At 57.0% G+C, this 21616-nt stretch overlaps 1 protein-coding gene across 2 annotated transcripts in view; it reads left to right on the plus strand.

Moving 5' to 3' along the window:
- Nucleotides 1-11864: 11864 nt before the first annotated feature.
- The window catches only part of RASGRF1 (Ras protein specific guanine nucleotide releasing factor 1), a 98424-nt gene continuing 88672 nt past the window's right edge, over nt 11865-21616 (plus strand). The window contains exon 1 of one of the 2 annotated variants that reach the window (XM_086711767.1): nt 11865-11968. In XM_086711767.1, coding sequence (XP_086567893.1) covers nt 11930-11968 — 39 coding nt within the window. In that variant the 5' untranslated portion in view covers nt 11865-11929. Of the gene's footprint in view, nt 11969-12722; nt 13312-21616 lie in introns of those variants that run through there. The other variant, XM_086711766.1, reaches the window with a different exon arrangement.

Consider the following 21616-nt stretch of genomic DNA (forward strand, 5'->3'; position numbering starts at 1 on the left):
CTGTGCCACCCAGGCGCCCCTCTTTTTTTTTTTTAATGTTTATGTATTTTTCAGAGGCAGAGAGGGACAGAGTACAAGCAGGGGAGGGGCAGAGAGAGAGGGAGACACAGAATCCGAAGCAGGCGCCAGGCTCCGAGTGGTTAGCACAGAGCCCGACACGGGGCTTGAACCCACCAACCGTGAGATCATGACCTGAGCCGAAGTAGGATGCTTAACCGACTGAGCCTGCCAGGCGCCCCAGGTTAATTTCTGACGCAGACGCGAGGTTAAATCGAGGTTTGCATTCTTGCCCACAGCCATCAACTGCTCCAGCACTCTGTAAAAGAGTCACCTTCTTCTGCTGAATTGCTTTTGCGCTTTTCTCAAAAATCCATTCGCTGAACCTGTTTGGGTGCATTTCTGGATCCTTCTGTCCTGCTGGTCTGTAACTGTCCGTCCACCAACATCACACGGCTGTCCAGTGTCTCGAAATTGGGCAGAACTGATTTCTTCCACTTTCTTCTTCCTCCTGTAAAGGTGTCTTAGCTGGTCTGGGTCCTTTCACGAGTTAGTTTTAGCATCCTCTCGTCTGCACTGCAGGAACCCCAGCTGGAACTCTGGTAGGGATTGCGTCACACCTGCGTGCCAGCCTGGGGGAGAACCGACAGCCGACAAGGTGGAAAGTTCCAGCCCACGCGCAAAGCGCGCCGCGGCCTAAATGCACTTGATGCCTCCCATCATCCTCTGCAGTTTCAGGTATACACATTCTGAACGTATCTCGTTAGACTCGTAACTAACTGACCGTGATTTACAGCTAATTTTATAGGCTTTTGGCTCATTTTCTGTGTCAACGTGACAGGGGCTGAGGGACGCCCGCAGGGCAGGTAAAGCACTGCTTCTGGGTGTGTCTGTGAGGGTGTCTCTGGGAAAGATTAGCATCTGAATCAGCAGAAGGAGTAAAGATGGTCCCCCTCATCGGTGGGGCTGGGCACCACCCAACCCACCAGGGACTAAATAGGACAAAAAGGTAGAGGAAGGGTGAGTGCGTTCTCTGCCAAAGCCAGGGAATCATCTCCTCCTGGCCTCGGACACTGATGCTCCCGGGTCTTGGGCCCTCGGTCGGACTCAGACCGGGATTTACACCACAGACGAATACAATGTTTTCTCTCTCTCCCTCTCCCTCCCTGTTTCTTTCTCTCTCTCTCTCTCTCTCCCTCTCTCTCTTCCTCTCTCTCTCTGTCTCTCCCTCTCTAGCTATTGTGAATGGTATTGTACTTCTGATTCGGGTTTTCACGTATTTAATGCTATTTTATAGAAATACGATTGATTTTTACATGTTGTTTTGGATCCTACAACCTTTACGAACTCACTTCTCACTTCCAGGGCTATTTTTTCTTTGTAGATTCCCTGGGATTTTCTACGTGGGCCTCGTGCCATCTGCAAATAGGTACAGTTTTATGCCTTCCTTTCTGATCTGTATGACTTTTATTTCCTTTTCTGGCTTTATTGAGCTATGTAGAACTTGCAGTACTGTGTTGAATTGCTAAGAATTAACATCAGTGCTACACAATCTGTTCCAGAGAAGAAGGGAGGACACTTTATAAGACCAGTATTACCCTGATAACAAAATCAGACAAATACAGTTCAAAAAGGGAAAACTACAGGCCAATCCCTTTCGTGAACACAGACACAAAAATCCTTAATAAAATACTAACAACTAGAAGTCAGCAATACGTAAAAAGAATCGCACACGAGGACCAAATGGGGCTTCCTCCAGGGATGCAAAGTTGGTTCAATATTTGAAAGCCCATCAACCATATTAACAATGCCCCGTTAATAATGCACCATATTAACAGACTAAGGAGAAAAATCACATTTTATAATCAACCGATACGGAAAAATATTTGAAGAAATTCTCAACACTTTCGGACCGCGTGACAGCATCTCTCAGAAAACCAGGAATAAAGAGGAACTTCCTCAACCTGATAAAGAACATCCATATTTTAAACACACACACACACACGCACACACACACACACACACACACACACACACACATACGGCTAATATTAGACTCACTGGTGAAAGCCTGAATGCTTTCCCCCTGGGACCAGGAACATGGCAACAACAGGTACTCTCACCACTATTATTCAAGCTGGTGTATATTTCTGAATACTTTTTCCTATTACATAATCCCTGGGCTAGAAGACACGGAGAATTCAGTGGCAATCACGAGAGTCAGATGGGGTGGGTCCCCAGACGGTGGGCGTGTGGCCACCACACTCCTGGACAGAGCGCCCTGACAAGAGGAAGTGGCAGAAACACTGTATCTGTTTGAGGGAAATCATAGGGCCCAGGGAGGCCTGTGCCTCTTTTCCAGGGGGAGTCTGGGGCGTCGGCGTCTCCCCAGAGTGTCTGCCCCACGCGGCACGGGGCCAGGGCGGCAGAGCAGAGCTGACCCGGTAGGGTGTCTAGGCAGCCATCTAAGGAAGCTGGGGGGGGGGGGGGGCTCTCCACTCCCCGGAAGCAAAGCAGGGGAGGGGTAAGCGAGACCAAAGTCTCTTCCCCAAGGTGCACAGAGCTGCTGAGAGAAAGCAGCATCTGAAAAGCCCTGGGGTCAGGGAAGAAGGAGGCACAGTGGTGACCATGTATATTGGCGACCACGGTCCAAACAGGACACAGGGCCCCCCAGTGGATGCTCGGCGGCCTGTCAATGCCGATGACGACACATGGAAGGCCTCCCACCCTCGGGTGCTTGGTCTCCTAAGGCCACCGCCACCCAGAACGTACACGTGATACTGAAGAAAAGGGAAGTGAAGCTGCACACATTGAACACCGGAACCAACTGGATTTACCGTCCTATCAGAATCAGGCTCAAAATCGAAATGAAGTTCCATTCTAGGGAAATACGTGCTTGCGCGTGTACCCCTGTGGCCTGCGAGCTGGGCGGCTCAACTCATTTGGACGCGGATTTGCCACCATCACTTGGCCACCGAGGAAGAAACCTGGAAAGCCCAACGCTGAGATGGCAGAACCCTCGGATCCGGATCCACGGGGGGAGGTGCCCCTGGGCCACGTGGGGGAGGCGAGAGCCCTCGGGCTGAGGGAAAGACGGGGGGCGAGAAGACCCTTACGTTCCAGACGTGATGAGAGCCCAGCGCCTTTCCGGAGAGGACCCCAGGGGCCCACGAAGCCGGGACGACAGTGTGAGCCCCTCAAGGGAGCACAGGGCCCCCTCTGCCTACCCGTCCACGCTCTGCACCCAGAAATGCCAGGATCCAGTCCCCTAAAGGGCAAAGTCCATGCTTTCACTCAAGAGGCCCCGCGGCAGAATCCTCACCAGGAAACAGCGGGAGGATTCAAAGGGGTTTCACAGCCTGAAGCAAAAACCTCTCGCCTCCTGCCTGGATCTGTGACTGACTCTCCCGGTAAGACCCGGAGGGCCCAGGTCTCAGGCAGACATCCACTCACCTCGGCAAGCAAGAGTCTCCTAGGAGATTCAACCTTCTTCCGTGACAGACAGCAGACGGCAGCCAGTGACCCAGAACAAAATACAGATGTACCCAACGCGCACATTTTGTTTTGGCACAACTCTGAGCTCTGTCCTCAGCTTCCTGCACCGGGGCCCTTCGTGTACCGCTGTCATATCCGTCATCAAAGGCCAGACAAAGCGGCCCACCGCCAGGCTCTGAAATCCTTCCCCAGGGGTCAAGGGCGCTTGGTTCCCCACAGCACCTGGCGCAAAGCTCTGTGGACACCCTGAAGTCGCTGAGCCTGGGCGTTCCAGCCATTCCGGGAGTCCCCCCCGTTCCTGGGCCTCCGTTTCTCCACCTGTGAATAAGGTGGGCAGGACAGGGGTCTCCCAGGGCCCACAGCGTCAGCACGTGATGTCCCCAGACTTAGCCACAGACGGCACACCCCGAAGGCAGAGCCATTCTGCACACTTGCTTTCAGCTCTACTAACCAGGGTTCTTCCGGATGCAAGTGCCAGAAAATCCGACTGGTTGAGACAAAAAAGAGAATTCGCTGTGGCGACTTTAACTGAGAGGCAGACTGAGGTCCAGCCGGACCCATGCGGTTAGTCAATACCGTCAAGACCCAGTCTCTTTGCTTCCATCCACCATCTCTGCTTTTCTCACGTCGGCTTCCACCTCACTGAGGGCGGCAAGATCGCGGCCAGCGCCGGCAGGGGCACACCGCGTGGTTCCAGCGTCCCCAGCAGCAAAGACCACGCGGCTCCCGTAGAACGGCCCGAGATTTGAGTTTCTTTGGCTCTGATTGGTCGGGCTTGGATCACATGACCACCGCTGGCCCATTCACGAAGGCCTGAGGGATACAGTGTTCTGATTGGTCGGGCCTGGACCTGGGGGTGGGGTCACTCTTCATCCTACCAAGTGGACGGAGGACTCGGGAAATTCCTGCAAGAGATAGTGTCACCGGAGTAGGGAGTTCGTGTCAGGTGGCGGGGTGGGAGGGAAGACGTGCATTCGTCCATGCCATTGGCCTTTGACCTTCCCTATAGGAGGAAACCCCAGCCTGGACTCCTGCCATCTTAGTCTTCCGAAGCCCCGCAGTGTATGCCACCTGCTCTGGAGGCGAGGGAGCAGGGGTGCAGAGCCCTGCGTCTCCACCCGCAGAGAGGACAAGAGTTTCCAGTGACCCCTCCCCATCCAGCAGCTGGTGAATGGCCAGCTGCCTGCCCGGCCACCGCGGGCATCCTGCAGAGTTATTTCCTAAGTAACCATCCACTTACGGCACCTCAATTATAAGAAAAAATTCCTTCGTTGGTCTTTCTTTCTTTCTTTTTTTCTTTCTTTTTTACTTAAAACACCAAATCAGCCTAATGGTAATAGATTTATTTTAAAATCCCTCTGAATTCCCTTTCTTAGAGGCCTCTCTTATTTTAGACTGCACAACAAGCCCACCCCAAAGAATCAATACAAGGCCTGGGAACAACTACTCTCACCTCCTGATTCAGTAAAGCCTCTCCTCCAGAACATTCTAGAACTCTATAACTTTGCCATTCTGGGGAGGTGAACCCTGCAAATAGCTAAAGATTTGCCTTCTCTCTTAAGCACCAGACATTTCTGATTGCAAGTTTTTCTCAACAGTCTGCACACGCACGCCCCTGTCCTATTTGTTCACGCCAGTAACTTCTCATCACAAAAAGTAGAACATAAAGATAAGAAGAATATTGAATTAAAATGAGATGCAGAGCACATATGCCTACTTCCCTTCCCACTCCCCCTAAAATGACTCAAAAGATCAGATTAGCTGGGCCTGATTCCAGTGAAGGGGGTGGTAAATCTTTGACTTATTTTTTTATATTCTCCCATGTTTATAAGTCAATTCTAGGCTATATATGTAACACAATTTGATCCAAAGAAAGAATAGTGGGGAGGCAAGAATGCAGGGCAAGCCCCCCAGAGACCTGAATTCTGCTTCTAGCCAGCCATGAACTTCCTGTGTGGCCCTGAGTGTATCACTTCCCAAGCAAAAGATGAAGAGGTCGGCCTGACTTATTCCCCAGTTTCCCACCAGCTCTGCATCAGTTAGGATCCAGCAGGAAACAGAGAGAACATTCAAATTGGATCATTCGAGAGAAGCACATAATAAAGGGACGATTTCCAAAGGTCAGGGCTGGGAGTAGGGAAGCCACCAGAGATAACGCTCTTCCCAGGAATGAATACCGCCCTCGGTCCCGAGGAGCAAGGGAGAGGGCAGCCACTGGTCCCTGGAGACAGAGCTGGCAGGAGGGAGGTGCCCCCAACCTACTCTCACTCCCTCCAGACAAACCTGTCTCTTGGGCCAGACCCAATCAGATGCCTTTGAGCTGATACCAGGGACTGCTTCCCACCCCCTCCCCCAGGGCAGGGAGCTGCCAGACAAGAGCTGAGTGGTACCCGGAGGTGCCCCGCACAGACTCGTGCACCTCTGTCTGTAGTGCTGTGCTCTGTGTTCTGTTCGGTGGGGACAGACAGATGCTTCTCCCAACTCACTGTCAACCACATACTTGGCTCCCTCGGCGGGGAACCGTCCGCCCCTCATCCTCGATGGGCCAGGAAGCCAAGTTGACTGGAAGGTAGAATGCAGTGTCCATGTTCAGGGGATGGAAAGGGCGGGGGCAGGTGTGTGTGTGTGTGTGTGTGTGTGTGTGTGTGTGTGTGTGACTCTGGGAAGTCGGAGCGTTGTAGCACGTGGGCACTGGTTTTATATTTGCTTCCAGTGCCACTGGTGCCGATCGTGAGCGAGTCCTGGGGGGTCTGGACTGCCACGGGGACACTGGACTGTGAACACGGCCTTCCTGGGCCTGCTGCTCGCGACCAAACACGTCTGCCGCTTCTGTGCCCAACTGCCCTGAACAGAAACTGGAATTAGAGATTTGTTCCTGGAGAATACAATTTCTAAAGTTGACCTGCTGGACATTCATCAAACTGTAATACATTGTGAACAGAGCACGTGCCCTCTTTCCCAGGGCCCGGGGGGCAGTCACAGAACTGACCACGTACAGGGCACGAGAGAGACAGAAATACATTTCAAATGTAGACAGAGTACAGACCACATATAATTACATTAGGTTTAATGTTTAAACATATGTTATCTATTTTATACAGCATATATGTTTTACGTATAATATATAGAAAACATATTTTATATATGATTGTATAGCAATCTCATTGGGTCTGGAAAAATCTGCACTTAAAAGAAACTGCATGGTCTTAAATACTAACCAGAAATGATAAAAATAAATAAGTTACACACTCAAGAGGTTGAAGGAAACAACAAACAAATCTAAAGAAAGCAGGAGAAAGAGTTTAATAAAGACATGGGTGTATACTAACAAACTAGAAAAACAGAGCTAACAAATATATTTAAAGCCTTCACAACAATAATAATAAAATTAAAGCCTTTTCAGGGAAAGACAGGTAATATAAGACACAAAATCAGTACCTAAGAAAGGGGAAACACAGACGGAGAAAACCAGAATAGCAAGTAAATGTTCAGTTCAGTCTTTGATTTTGGAAATGATAAATCACCAGGATTGACTCAAAAAGAGACAAAATAAAACCGTGATAATGCAAAAATTCACCAGGGTTAAACGGGGGTTTTCTAGGAAATATAAGCATACCTAAATATTGTAAATGTTTTCCAACTGCCAGATTGGCAAACCCAAAGAGATAAATTAAAATTTTACAAACAAGAAGAATTCGGGATAGTGGTGGCTTACAAAATAAATGTATAAATGACAGTAGCTTTCTTAAATATGAATAATGTCCAAGTTTTTAAAATATAGAAAAAATCATATGTTTATTAGAAGCCACAAAATGTAACTCCCAGAAATAAATCAGACAGGAAGTATACAAGACAAATATAACAAAACGTGTACAATTCTATCAGAAAACTTTAAAGGACAAAGATTGGAGTAATAAACTTTTTTCTTGAATAAGAAGGCAAAGCATCGTGGGGCACCTGGGTGGTTCAGTCGGTTGAGCGTCCGACTTCGGCTCAGGTCATGATCTCACAGCTTGTGGGTTCAAGCCCCACGTCGGGCTCTGCGCTGACAGCTCAGAGCCTGGAGCCTGCTTCGGATTCTGTGTCTCCCTCTCTCTCTGCCCCTCCCCTGCTTACGCTCTGTCTCTCAAAAATGAATAAACGTTAAAAAAAAAAACTTTTTTAATTAAAAAAAAAGAAGACAAAGCATAGTAGAAGTATTAATTCTTCCTAAATTAATAAATATTTTCAATGTAATTCCAGTAAAAATCTCAATGAGACTCTTCTAGAATGTGACAAAGGAGAAATTAATTAATCTTTTTTTTTACTCAGATGTAATTGATATGTAATGAATTAATCTTGATGAATAAACGTGAATGGTATTTAGAAACACTTTAAAAATGAAAAGTGAGGGGCACCTGAGTGGCTCAGCCAGTTGAGCGTCTGGCTCTTAATTTCGGCTCAGGTCATGAACCCAGGGTCATGGGATCCAGTCCCCTGTCAAGCTCCACACTGCGTTGAACCTGGAGCCTGTTTGGGATTCTCTCTATTCTCTCCCTCTCCCCTCCCTCTTCTCTTAAAAAAAAAACAAAAAAAAACAAGAAAACAAAAAAAAAACAGTGATGGGGGTCAAGCCCCACATCCGGCTCTGTGCCGACAGCTCGGAGCCTGGAGCCTGCTTCAGATTCTGTGTCTCCATCTCTCTCTCTCTCTCTGCCTCTCCCTGGCTCGTGCTCTGTCTCTCTGTCTCTCAAAAATAAATAAACATTAAAAAATTGTAAGTGGAAAAAATGAAACCATAAAAACAGAAAGTGTGGACAGATATGTTTCAGTGTTGAAGGAATTGGTACAAGGACAGGGGAAGGGGGGCTGCAGACAGGGAGAGTCGAAAGTCAGAAACCATAAGGAAAAATATTTGTCTATACAGTTCAGACTGTAAAATTTCTTACAGCCTGTATAAAGACATACACAATATACAGGCATAGTAGATATACGCAAGATTAAGGACAATCAACAGACTGTGGAAATTATTTGCAACGCGCACTATAGCTGATGGCTAAGCTCCCTCCTATATAAAGGACTGTGGCAAATCAACAAGAAAAATATTAACACATCTGGAAAAAGGTGTTAACAAGAAATTCACAAAAGAAGGAGTGCAAAGGATCATAAACATTTAAAAATGTCTTGGGGCACCTGGGTGTCTCAGTCAGTTAAGCTGACTCAGTCGGACTTCAACTCAGGTCATAATCTCGTGGTTCATTGGTTCGAGCCCCACCTCAGGCTCTGTGCTGACAGCTCAGAGCCTGGAGCCTGCTTCAGATTCTGTGTCTCTCTCTCTGTGCCCCTTCCCCACTTGTACTCTGTTTCTCTCTCTCTCAAAAATAAACATTAAAAAATTACAAAAAAAGTCTAACCTCACAAGCAATAAAAGAAGTAAAAATTAATACAAGAAGGAGATGTCATTTTGCCCTTTCAAAACGGGCAAATTTCAAGAGGTGCATAGCACGGCCATCCAGGAGTGACAGGCGGGTGCTGACGTGGGCCTCCCATCCACCCGGGGTAGCCATGCAGAGGAAGTGACCTCCCTGGAAATCTAGTATAATATGTACCCGTGTTTCAAACGCACGTTCCTTAACCCAGAAATACCACTTTCAGGAATGTGGCCACAGGGAGGGAAATGTATACACAAAGATATTAACTGCAGTGTTATTTCCAAAAACCATGAACGGAAAAACAGCAGAAATGCCTAAGCATGAAGAATCTGTTCATTAAATTCACGGTAATATGAAAACTTGTCCCCACACACTGTGAAGTGAAGGGAGTGAGCGAGATGGAGATTTCAAATAGCTTGTGTTTGCGGAAGCCCATTTCGGCAAATATATTAGCGTAGAAAAAAGTCAAGAGGGGCGCCTGGGTGGCGCAGTCGGTTAAGCGTCCGACTTCAGCCAGGTCATGATCTCGCGCTCCGTGAGTTCGAGCCCCGCGTCGGGCTCTGGGCTGATGGCTCAGAGCCTGGAGCCTGTTTCCGATTCTGTGTCTCCCTCTCTCTCTGCCCCTCCCTCTCTCTCTGCCCCTCCCCCGTTCATGCTCTGTCTCTCTCTGTCCCAAAAATAAAAATAAAAAAAAAAAAGTTGAAAAAAAAAAAGTCAAGAAAATTAGTGAAAAAAAAACCCAAGAAAAAAACCCAAAGAACCGTGGAAGAGTTGTCCTTTTATTTTCCATGTTCACGTTTGACAAAGAGCCTTATTACACCTACCATCAGACAGAATAACACGGTTATTGTCCCCGGCTGGGGAGTGAAGGCGAGAAGCCCTTGTGTCCGCACGCGGGTGCCTGGCAGAACCGACCCGCGGGCCCCGGCGCTAGAGCAGCAAACCCTCCCGGCCAGACCTCCATTGCCAAAAACGCTTCCAAGTTCACATACTGACTTCTGCATTTCCTTTAGGTGACGTGGAAGCTGTGTTTTTTTAACACAGTGCGAGAAGAGCAAAGCTTCTCCAAATGCTACACCTACCCGCTCACCACTCACAGGGCATACGTGTGTGCACACAGACGCACACGTACAGCAGCACCCAGAAGCTCCCACGCACACAGCGGAGGGCGCACGCAGGCCCCAGGAGTCCTCGGGCACCCAGGCCCGAAGCCGGGCGGACCCACAGACCAGCCAGACCCACAGACCACCCATCGCAAGCAACGCGCAAGCTGACTTCGTGCAAAGTGCAGTAGAAAACCTGCCGGGAGGACTTCGCAGGGGTCTGGCCAGGCCGAGGTCCCTGTCATCTGCTAGCCATTTCTATGTGGGGCCATCAAACCCGCCAAAATGCTCCTTAATGCTCCTTCATGCGTCCTCGTCTACAGAGACGTGTCCCCAGACTCAGGGGAAGGTGTCCCCCCCCCCCCCGGGGGCACACTGAGCGCGCTGTGGGAGAGGAGCACTGGAGGCCTGAATGCCAGGGCGCAGGGGCTGTGGTCTGTGGATCCCTGCGTCCCCAGCGGCCCAGGCTGGGGGCTCAGTGCTGGGGGCTCAGTGAGTGCTGCCAGGACAGGCGTGCATGAGGGAATGAACGAATGGATGGGTGGATGAATGAATGAACACCTCCAAAGGCGATCTGCGGTCCAGCCGGGTCACATCACCAACGAGCTCACTCACACGCAGGCTCTCAGACCCTGCCCGCAAGGAGGGCCTGTGTTTTAACAAGACCCCTGGCGATTCCGGTGCCCACGACAGAATCCCTGGGCCCGCCACATGCTGGTGGGTGTCTGACTTTGCTGCACATTAAAACCACCCAGGAGAGCACGTAAACCACTCACAGCCTTTCGTGGCTGCTTGTCACACACCCCAGGTGATTTCTGTGTGCAGTCTCAGGTGCCTTAGGGTCTCTGTCACAGTGGCTGCCCTGCAGGCCCAACCTGGGCTCTGGCCCACCTGAGAGGTCCTGCCCCGTCTTAGGATAAAAGCCCCACCCCGCAACCCAGGGACTACCCCCTCGGCTGTACACAGACCCTGGGGACAGACGACGCAGTTCAAACCCCAGCTCTGCCCTCCGAGCCTCGTTTTCCCCAACTGGACGACAGAGCTGGTGGGGGTGGGGCCACCTACCCCACAGGGTGGCCGAAGGGTTAAACGACTTGACCTATCTGTGGAGTGCCCTGACCAGACTGCCCCTTCCCTGGAGTTTTGTGGGCCTCACTATCAACAGGCCCAACGAAGGAGTTTAGATGAGAGCTGGGGTTAAGAACCTCACTCCTGGAAACTGCTTCCCCAAAGAGGGAGAGAAAGAAGCAAAGGCGGTCACAGCGGAGGGTCCCTCTGGGGAAAATGAAGACTGAACCGTGAGGCTTAGCCATCTCGCCTCTTTTGTTTTTATTATTCGTGAAGAGAACCGGCTCCTTGCAGAGTCCGCGCGCACGGGGAGCGTGGACGCTAAGAGGGCGCATTAAGGTTAACACGGTCTCGCTCCCCAGCGCTTTCCCCGGAGGAGGGCAGGCCGGAGCCTGGTGCCCAGGACCGCGCACGGCGTCTCCTCTGAGCGGAGTCGGCGAGCCTCCTCCCCACGGCTACCTGATTCCTGGGCCCCTTCCCTGCGCCAGCCCAGGGCGGTGTGAGCGTGTGTGTGAGCGTGTGAGCGTGTGCGTGTGTGTATGTGTGTGTGCGCGCGCGCGCGCCGGCGGGGAGGGGTGCTCGCAGGTTCGGTGCTGTAAGATGGTGTTCCTCCCTCCTTCCTTCCCTACCTCCCTCCCTCCTTCCTTCCCTCCCAGTTCGGGGCCGCGCGGCCGCCCTCCGCCGCCGCCAGCGCGCTACGCTGGGCCGGGCGCCCCCCTGGGTCCCTCTGCGGCAGCCGGCGGTGCGCGCTCCCCGCCCCGGCGCCCCTCTCGCCCGGCGGCCCGCGCGCCCTGCCGGTGCAGCATGCGGGCGCGGTGACGTTCCCGGATAAATGCCGTGTAACTGTGTAGGCGAATGGGAGCTAAAAATAAGAACGGAAAATCTATCATTAAGGTATCATTGCGCCAGCGCAGCTATTTGAAGGCTCCCATGGTCCCCGGCGCCTGCGTTTGAAGCCCGCCTTTAGGCTTTGGGGGGGTATTTGCAGAAAACTCCCGGCGGCGGCTCGCCTGCTAGACCTCGGGGGCGCAGGGGAGGGGGGTGGCGCCGGTAATTATGGCAACGCGCAAAATGAAACAAAATAAAATGAGCGCTCACCTAACCCCTCCCCCACCGCACCCCCTGTGCGGTCCTCAGGTCGCTGGGGAAGCCGCCGGGAGTGCGGCTGGACCCTGAAATGAATGTGACCCGGCCGTTTACGCAAAGAATAGGACCGAAAGCTCCTTCAGAGCTATTTCGCCAACCACCACCCTCTTCCATCCACATCGGATTAGAAAAATAAAGTACCGGGAGGGAGCCTTTGGAAGAGAAAATGAAAACTGGAACTTAACCCCGGGTCGCCAGTGCGCCGCGGTGGGGCGCAGAGAGGCACACTCCCAGGATGGCAAGCCTCCGGGGTTCCATGGGGTTAAACGCAAATTGATCTGATTTGGTTTTTAGCACCCGAAGGGGAGCAGGGGAGACCGCGGGGACAGGGGCAGGGTTTGCGCGTGTGCTTGTGTGTGCGTCCGCGTCCGGGGAGGGGGAGGGGGCGCCAAGGTGCAGCCTGCGCGCCGCTCTGCGCCTCGGCGGGCTGCGTGCGTGTCTCTGTCCGCGCTGCTCACACGGGCTCTTCGAGGGATCGGCGTCACATGACTCCGCCTGCCCCTCGCCCGCGCGCAGCTCGCCAGTCCCTCAGTTTGCCCGGCGCCGGGGGAGGGTCGGGCGGCCTCTCCGGGGCCCGGGGGCGCCGCGGGGCGGAGAAGAAGTTCCGGCGGGGAATGGTACATCTCTCTTCCAGAAGCCGCGGCCCGGCGCCAGCTCCCGGAGTGTAGATATTTGGGGGGAGGGGAGAGCGACCAGGAGCGAGCGAGCGAGCGAGCGCCGGAGAGAGGCAGCGCGCCGCGCGCACGGACGGGGGGCCGCGGGGTGTCGCGCGGAGAAGATGTAAGCGCGTGGGGTCTCGCTGGCCTCCGAGCACCATGCAGAAGGGGATCCGGCTGAACGATGGCCACGTCGCGTCCCTGGGACTGCTGGCGCGCAAGGACGGCACGCGCAAAGGCTACCTGAGCAAGCGGAGTTCGGACAACACAAAATGGCAAACCAAGTGGTTCGCGCTGCTGCAGAACCTTCTCTTCTACTTCGAGAGCGACTCGAGCTCGCGGCCCTCGGGGCTCTACCTGCTGGAGGGCTGCGTCTGCGACCGCGCGCCCTCCCCCAAGCCTGCGCTCTCGGCCAAGGAGCCGCTGGAGAAACAGGTGAGGCCGCCGCCGCGTCTGACCTCCCAGCGCCCCCGCCGCGGCCACCCTCGGCACCCCGGGGCCTTCCGCCGGCCCGCGGCGCCCGAACTTTGGTCCCTCCCCTCTGGGCGCCTCCGGTGCGAGCGGAGGCTGGGCCCTGGCGGGCGGGTGACCCCGCGGCGGGCAGAGGGGGCAGGGACTGCGGGCAGGGAGTAGGCGCGGGCTGCGGCTGCCCTTCACCCGGAGAGCTCCGTGGGAGGCAGGGACACAGGGGCCGAGACGCGGAGGCGCTGGGGGGCGACGGGGTGCGGGAGGAGACGGGGTTCCGGAGGACCGGGGATAGACGATGAATGAGGACCGACATCCAGCCAGAAATGGTGCCCCCCACCCCCACTGCCACCCCGCGGCCCCCGACAGCTCCGACAGTCTGCTCCAGGCCTGGAGAGGGCGAGACGGAGGCGTCCGAGCGCCTGGGTCCCCTGCTCCACAGCCGCTCGGAGTGGAGAGCCCGCCCTAGCTCTGCCGAGTTGGGGGGTGCGGGCCGCTGGGGTCGGTTCGGTGCCATCGGGCGCGATGAGCTCCCGGCCGGCCCCAGGCCCGAGCACCAGACCCGGCTGTGCCAGGAACCCCCTCTGGCGCGCGGGGACCAGGGCCAGGGCTGCTGCGGAGGCCGCGGGACAGGCGGGCGCTGCTCTCCTCCCCCTCCCGCTGCGACTCCGCCACCGCCGCAGTCCCGCTGCCCTCGCGTTTCCCGAGCTGCAGGACTACGGGGCCGGGCCTGGATCTGCCCGAGGGCCAGGGCGGGGTGGGGGTGCGCCTCTGGCGTGGAGGGAGGGAGGGAGGAGCAACCGAGAGCGAGGGCAATTTTTAAGCTCGATGCGCTCTCCAGAGGCGACTGCTCCGTTTCCATGCCTCTGGGAAGGGAAAGTCAAAGACAGTGGTTCCTAAAATGTCATCGCTGGAAGGGACCCGAGATCCGTGGGGGCTCCAACCAGCTAGCTGTTGCCTGGAGGAGGATGCTGAGGCCCACAGGGAGAAATTTACTTGTCCAGTGTCATACCACCAGTCGGCCGCTCAGGCTCAGAAAAGAGCACTGGGGTCTCAAAGCCACTGCTGCATGGAGACCAGTGGTGATGGAAGTGGCCCAAGTGTCGGGAATAAAAACCCTGCCCGAACCGGCCCACCGTGTTGTGGGGACGGGTCTGAGCCCGGCGTCTGCAGTACGCCCCTTCCTTCCTTGCCCTTGTCTGCTGGCGTCGGATGATTTCTGGGGACTGGGAAATGTGGACAAGAATATTCGAGGGCCCATCTCTGGGGACGGCAGGCCACACGGCAGGGAGAGGCTCGCCGATGGCAAAGCTGAGCAGAAAGCTGGCAGCTCCTGGGCTCCAAGCACAGACGGGGCCTAGAGGACTCACCTGGGAGAGCCAGACCCAGGCTGGGCCAGAGACACCGCTCTCAGCCCTCGATAGGCTGTCTTCACGGGCCTTCCGGAACATTGCCAACCTTTGCCAGCCCAAGTCCACCTGCGCCTGCCGGCAGCCTGCAGCCCCAGGCCCAGCTGGAGCCCACCTGCATCCCCCACACCAGAGCAGAGTGCTGGATTAGGGGGGTGGAGGAAGCTGGAGGCAGGCCTGAGACTGAATCTCCGCGCCACGACCTCAGCGCACACGCTCAAGTTCTCTGAGCCTCTGTTTTGTAATCTAGATAATGCAGATAATAGCACCTACTTTTCTGAGATTTCTAGAACGCGGGCGAATAACGTATATGAAAGCACGCTCACAACACGTTTTAGCTGGATCTAAGTAAATTGTAGTCGGATCTCCATTACCCACTTGGGCAGGGAATAAAGGCCAGACACAGAATGTTAAAGCTGAAAGGCAGCTCAGAGAGAGTTCACACATAGCCAAACGGGACCAGAGAGTGGGGGTCACCTATCCCCACAGAGTAAGTCAGGGCAGAATCAGACCTAGAATTCATCCAGTGTCTAAGAATTCCTGAAAAGGAGATCTTGTGTTGATCCCAAATCAGTCTTGGCTCAGGTAACGAATCTTGGTAGCAGCAGATTTTGGACGGGACAGGAGTGCAAAACCCAGAGATGATATGCTCACATGTTAAGGGCTGTGTCCCCAGAATGCCACCGATCGGGCATCCCCAGATGTGTTCAGAGAACGGGCTCGTGGTGTGAGAAGATTAGGAGGTGACGATCTGATGCGGCCCAGCTCGGGTGCAGATTCCGTTAGGGACACGTGCTTTGGTCTCAGGCGCTTGCGTTAGATGTCCCTTCTGTCCCGCTCCGGAGCGGGAAAAGTCCACTCACCTTCTCTGGCCTGTGCGTGTGTGTAAGAATTTGTAACGTTTCGGTTCTAAATTTCAGAGTAAAACCGATAGTCTCAGCAGCTGACCTGTATCTCTCATCGGGTTGGGTGCCCCAGCGTGCGAGCCTGGCTCCGAGCCATCCTGTCACCGGGCCTGCCTGGCATATGGGCCCACAGGAAGCCCGGACTCGGAACCGGCTGGGCGTGTGGTGGGGTGCCCTGGTCAGGGCCTCGGAGGTGCCCAGGCTGACCGGACCGGCCGGTATCTGTGAAGCCGCCGTGTTACCAGGATGTCTTTGTGTTGGGTCGAAGCAGGTGGCTTCCCCCCGGACAGGCAGGAATGCGTCAGGAACAGAGCACATAGTAGGTGCACAGGGAGCACCTGTAGAGCCGAACTCGGAGTCTCTCGTGTTAATTCAACGCTTCGTGCCCTGGGGCCTGCCGCGTGCTAGGTCCAGGTCCTGTCACTGTGTCGCGGGCCTAGGAAGCTGGATGGTCACGGCCCCCAGACCCCAAATACGGGCACTCGCCTGGTGCAGATTCTCCAGCAGGACGGAATGCAGGTGCTCTGGGAGCCCAGACCCCAGCACCAGGCTCAGCCTCGGGGGATGCCCTGGCCTCTGGCTGCTTCCGTGCAGGTCTGACCACACCTCATGCAGCCCCGGTGTGCTGGAGCCCTGACCTGGGAGCCCACACCTCATGAAGGCGGACTGGCACGGCTGCGGTCACCTCCTGCCCCTGCTCGCTCAGTGCTGACTTCCTCTCCTCCCAACCCCGGTGCCCTGGACTTCGGGTTTGGATTCAGCCTCCCTACAGGCTGACCCTTGGTGTGGGAGCCCTGCTCTGGCCTTGAGCGCCCCACCCTCGTGCTGAGCCCCCTGAAATACAGCTTCCGGCCTCAGCTTCTCACCAGGCAACCCTGCCCATCCAACCCCAGCCCCTTCCTCGCCCCACCAACCACAGGGGGTCCAGCCGCGGACCCCAGGCTCTTCCCGATTCACTTAGGACAGATGGGAAGGGACACAGGCCCCTTCCACGGGAACCTCAGCACTGATGTGGGTGGAGGCTCCAGAGGCCGGGGGGGTGGGGGAGCCCAGAGCACCGATTGTCCCCCCTCCCCCCAACCGGGTGCCTTTCCCCGGAGATAAGGTGGAGCCCCATTCCCGCTCCTCACGGGACGTGTTCCTGGTCGGCCTGGAGCCTTCACAACAACAACAGTCCTAAAGCTGCAAGCGTGCCCGATTTACAGATGAGGAAACTGGCTGGCGGTGCCACCGGCAAGGCGGGGGCCGAGCTGAGACTCCTCGGGCTCTCCCGGTCCGCGGCTACGGCACCGTCTTCGCCACGAAGCTTGCCCTCCCGTCGCTCTAGCACATTCAGCTTCTCGGCCAATCAGAAAACTGCAAACCTGGAGGGAGGGGGTGAGGTTGTGCCGGAAGCAGCCCCCTGAGACGCAGAACCGGGGCTCGGACTGCGGACGCTGGCACCTGCAGAAGGGCCCACGGCGCGCCCCCACCCCCCCGCGACCCGGCAGGTGCGGGGCCCCAGGGTTAACTGTGTGGGGTGCCCGTTCCATCCCCCCTACGTCTCTAGAGCTGAAACGAGGTTGAAGAGGCTCGGTAATTATACCTTAACTGGGACAAGGAAATGCCAGGTCACTGCTCGTCTGCTCGGTGACAGTGGGGTGATGGGACCGGACCAGAGGACACACAGCTGCACTAGAATACACTACCATTTGTGTAACAAACATTCGGGCTCGAGGCGCCAGACCCGGGTTCAGTCCTGCGGCTACAGAGAAGAATAAAGCTTAATGTTGGTCTTCAAAGAGCTCGCGGTGGGGTGGGGAGCCCTCCCTGGGCTCACTCCCATAGTTACGGCCAAGTGTTGGGAGCTCTCCCTCCCCTGCTTCGTGCCCAGCTGGGGTCACTGAACACCCTCGCTCACGCTGTCCCCCTCATCCCCCCCCACACAGCCCCCACCAGGGTGGTCTAACCGCATGTCAGGTCGCGGCACCAAGCCTGTGAGGCCATCAGTGGCTCCTGTTGCCTTTAGGAAAAAATGCGAACTCCCAGCCATGACCTGGGGCACCCTCGGGACCCAGCCGCTGCCCCCCCCAGCCCTGCCCCACCGTCCACATTTTGCCCCTCCGCACCTTGCACCAGCCTCTGCTTTCCTACCTCAGGGCCTTAGCAGATACTTCCTCCGCCTGGAATGACCTCCCAGCCCAGGCCCTTCAGTGACCAAGTCCTGCCTCCGAGGTCTCAGCGTAGAAGCCACCTCCTTAGGCTTCTCTCACCACACACCGGGGCTTTTCTCCATCCACGCCATTGTCACGGTCTGCAAAGACCGTGTATTTGGCTGGTGGTTTGTGAGTGGACACCACCCCCAGAACGCAGGTGCACGAAATCGGGGGAAACCCCCCCCCAGAACACAGGTGCAAGAGATCGGGGCCAGCCAGGGCAGAGGCCGATGGGGCTGTCGTAGCTAGTAGTTGGGGGGCTTGCTGAACCCCGGGCAGCAGCCGGGTCTTTACAACAGAGACTGTTTACAGACACGGAGGTGCCCCTGGCAGGACCTGCGGTCCAGCTGGACAGGGTGGAACCTGACGTCCGACTGCCGACCTCAGCCTGGGGCAGACGCGGTGCCACCAGCAGAGAGAGACATGGGAGGGGAGCAGACCCGGGGTGGGGGGTGGTGGATGATGGCGAGTCCATCCCAGGAGGTCAAGGGTCAAATGTGAGGTGACCCCAGGTGTGGTGACTGCAGGTGCAGTGACCCCAAGTGTGGGGAGGCTACTCACAGAGACAGGCCGCCAGGCAAGCAAGGTAGGCGCCGACGGGCTGGACTGCCAGAAGGGGGCGCTCGGAGGGTCTGGCTGGACCGACACGTGCCCGGCCTGGCCCGGCCACTGTCCCTGCCCCCTCCGCAAAGGCAGCCAGCACCGTGGACGCCGACTTGCCGGGGTGCCCACACCCACAGCTCGGTTCCTGACGCTTCCAAGAGAGTTCTGTCACTGCACCCTTGTGGAAGGAGGACCGGGGCCCGGAGCGTTTGCCAAGGCCCGAGAGCGCAGGTTGGGTTTGAGCCTCCTGTCCACCCGGTGACTGTGATGCGACACACAGGCCCCTCTCCTCGGCCCCTAACCTAGGGCTTCCCTGCCATCTGAGGATCCCTGGGGCTTCTGCAGGGACCCTCGGTGACCACCATCAGGGCAGTGGAGTGGGGGCCACAGCCCTCATCAGAGGGAGCAGCCCCACTTTTAACCACTGTCCATAGTAGGGGCCCACGTGAAACGTCATCTTTACTAGTGGCTTCAGGAAGTTTCATCTTCACCCAAAGGCAGTACTCTGCGGCCTGAGCTCTCGCGTGGAGTGAACGTGGACTTGGCCGTGGGTGACCTTGTCACCGAGCGCTTCGCGACGCTAGACCAGTGAGCACAGGAGAGTGGGGAACACGGTTCGCGGAGCACCTCCGATCCGTGCCGGGCACCAGGGTGCGGTTTCACGTCCGACCCCTGCTGAGTCCTCTCAGCAGCCACTGCTAACCCATTCTCGAGACGACAAAACTGAGCCTCAGAGACGTCAGGGACTCCCTCGGGATTACAGAGAGCGTGCGGCAGAGCCGGCAGGCGGACCCGGGCCCCTCGCCCGCCTGCCTCCGGGACCTGAGCCCTCCGCCATGCTCAGCACACAGGCCTGGGCCGGGGGCGGTGGTGGAGTTTACCATTCTCTGCCAAGAAAAAGAATCAGCAGCAAGTGAAAATATGTCACTGTCGCTCCGGTGACTTCTACGAAGCAGCTTCTGTTTCTGCTTGGGTGGGAGCCTCGCAATTCGAATCCCATGAGCGTCAAGGCCAAGACAGGCATCCACATCCCACGGTCCGGTCTCCCCGGAACCCGTGGGAGCCCGGAGCCGGCGCCCATGTGCACACAGCCAAGAACAGGACTCAGCCCCCTGAAGTGTATGCGGGAGTGCCGGGGACACGTGGACCCGGGAGGGGCCCAGACGCCTCCACGCGGGCACCTGTGGTGCAGTGGGCATGCCCACCCCCTCCCCAGAGAGGGGCACACGGCCCCTCAGATGCAGAGCCCGGTCGTCAGCTCGCTCACTGAGGACGAGCCACCCCGCCCAGGCAGGGAAGACAGCATTAGGTGGTAGCCACGGGCTTCGAGCCACGCGGACCGGCATTCCTGCGGGTTCTGCCCCCTCGTAGCTGGGGGATGGTCACGCTCCCTGAGCCCTGGCCTGCCTGCTTGTGAGGTGGAGGCCGTGATGGAGCCTCCCTCGGCCCCCTGCTCCGAGGCTTCAACCAGTGGCTCTTTGAAAAGCGCTGGCACAGCCAGTGGGTCTCGTCAGTAAGCGGTGGCTGCTGCGGCTTCGGGTTCCGCCTGCGTGACCAGCCTCTCGCTCAGCGGAGCAGCGACCCCGGGGCCTGGCGGCTCTGACGGGCTTGCAGCCAGGGACAGCAGGCCCTGAGCCCGGATATTAAGATGGGTGGTAATTCTTCACCCGGAGAACCTGGGCGCTTCTGGGAAGGTCTCGGCAAGTCTGTCCCCGGCGCGGGGACGGGGAGCGATGCCCGCAGGAGCCCGTTCCATCCCTGCTGGCCACCCCAGCCCCGTCCGTCTTGCCCCCTGCACGTCTCACACCCACCCACTTGGCGTCTGCCTCCCCCAGCTCTGGTCCAGGCTGCCGTCCCCCCTCACCGGGACGTGGGGGTGGCCTCCGGGCTGTGCACTAGTCAGGATGGGCCGCGCTCAGCTGCCGTAACAACCGCCATCCGCGTGAACGCGGGAACGTGTGTCTCTTGTCGATGTCTCTCCCGCCCCGTGCGCCGGGCGCCGTGATCACTGGGGGCCCAGGCTGATGGAGATTCGCGCTGACACCTGCCTCCGTGGCCACCCCCTCCCCCCAGGAGTGACCCGCTCTGGCCTCAGCTCAGTGGACGAGGCCAGTCACGTGGCTTCAGCCCAGTGGCAGCAGGCAAGCGCCAGCCTCCTGTGCCTGCGGGCGGAGCTCCGGCGTCCCCGCCGGCTGCCTCCAGCCGCTGTGTCCCGCAGGCCATCTGCCTGGGTGTAGCCAGAGCATCCGCGACACACAGTTCCCCCTCACACACATTCCCAGCAGCGGGGGGAAGGCCAGGCGCCTCACGGCGGGCGTCACGGCGGGAGGCGGAAGCCGGGCTCAGCCCGGTGGGTTCACACTTGCAGGGGCAGGTCTGGGCCAGGCCTCCCCTTTTCCTGATGCTCAGTGACCGTCATCCCTAGGCAGGCGCCAGGAGAAGCACTTTGGCCACCGGGTTTCCCCTGAAGTAACGAGGAAGAGACTTCTAGAAGCAGGAGTGGCGTTCTGTTCCGCAGAGTTGCTGGTGCCTCCTGGGAGCCAGGCCCGTGCTGCCCGGGGCCAGGAGGATGGGACAGAAGGAAGGGCCTGCCCTGGAGGGGCTCGCCGTCCAGCGAGGACACCCCCACCCCGCCTCCGGTAGACAGCGGCAGCACAGGGGGGCCAGTGCCGGTGCAGAGCAGAGCCCGGGTCTGTGGGAGCCCAGCCGGGGGGGGCAGCAGGGCAGCTTGGGCAGGAAGGGAGCTGTGGGACATCACGTGGGGGCCGTAGGGGCCCGCGGAGGTCCGTGTGCCTGACTACTGAGCCGGCCCTTCCCCCCAAGAAGTTTCCCACCGGCTTCCTGACAGAGGCCGACTCCACACTGGAGCCTGTTCCTGAATTCGGAAAATGTCCTGAGATCTGGCCGGTGGCAGGGCCAGGCCGGGACGGGTCTGCGGGGGGGTGGCGACGGACTGAAAGATGTTCGTGCCGGACCAGCCACGCAGGACCTCCGTGGCCCTGGCTCCTCGGGCAGGAGTAGCTTCAGACAGAGACCACCCGGCAGTAGAGGCTCGTGGAGGCTGACACGGGTCCCAGGCCTCGGGCTGAGCACCGCCTAGTTCAAGGCTGACTCTGAGGGGGCCGGCCCTGTAGCCACTCATCCCCGTTCTGGCCAGGCCGGC

This window comes from Puma concolor, chromosome B3 (assembly GCF_028749965.1).
Source record: "Puma concolor isolate L17-30 chromosome B3, mPumCon1.1.hap2, whole genome shotgun sequence".
In the NCBI taxonomy this organism is placed as follows: Eukaryota; Metazoa; Chordata; class Mammalia; order Carnivora; family Felidae; genus Puma; species Puma concolor.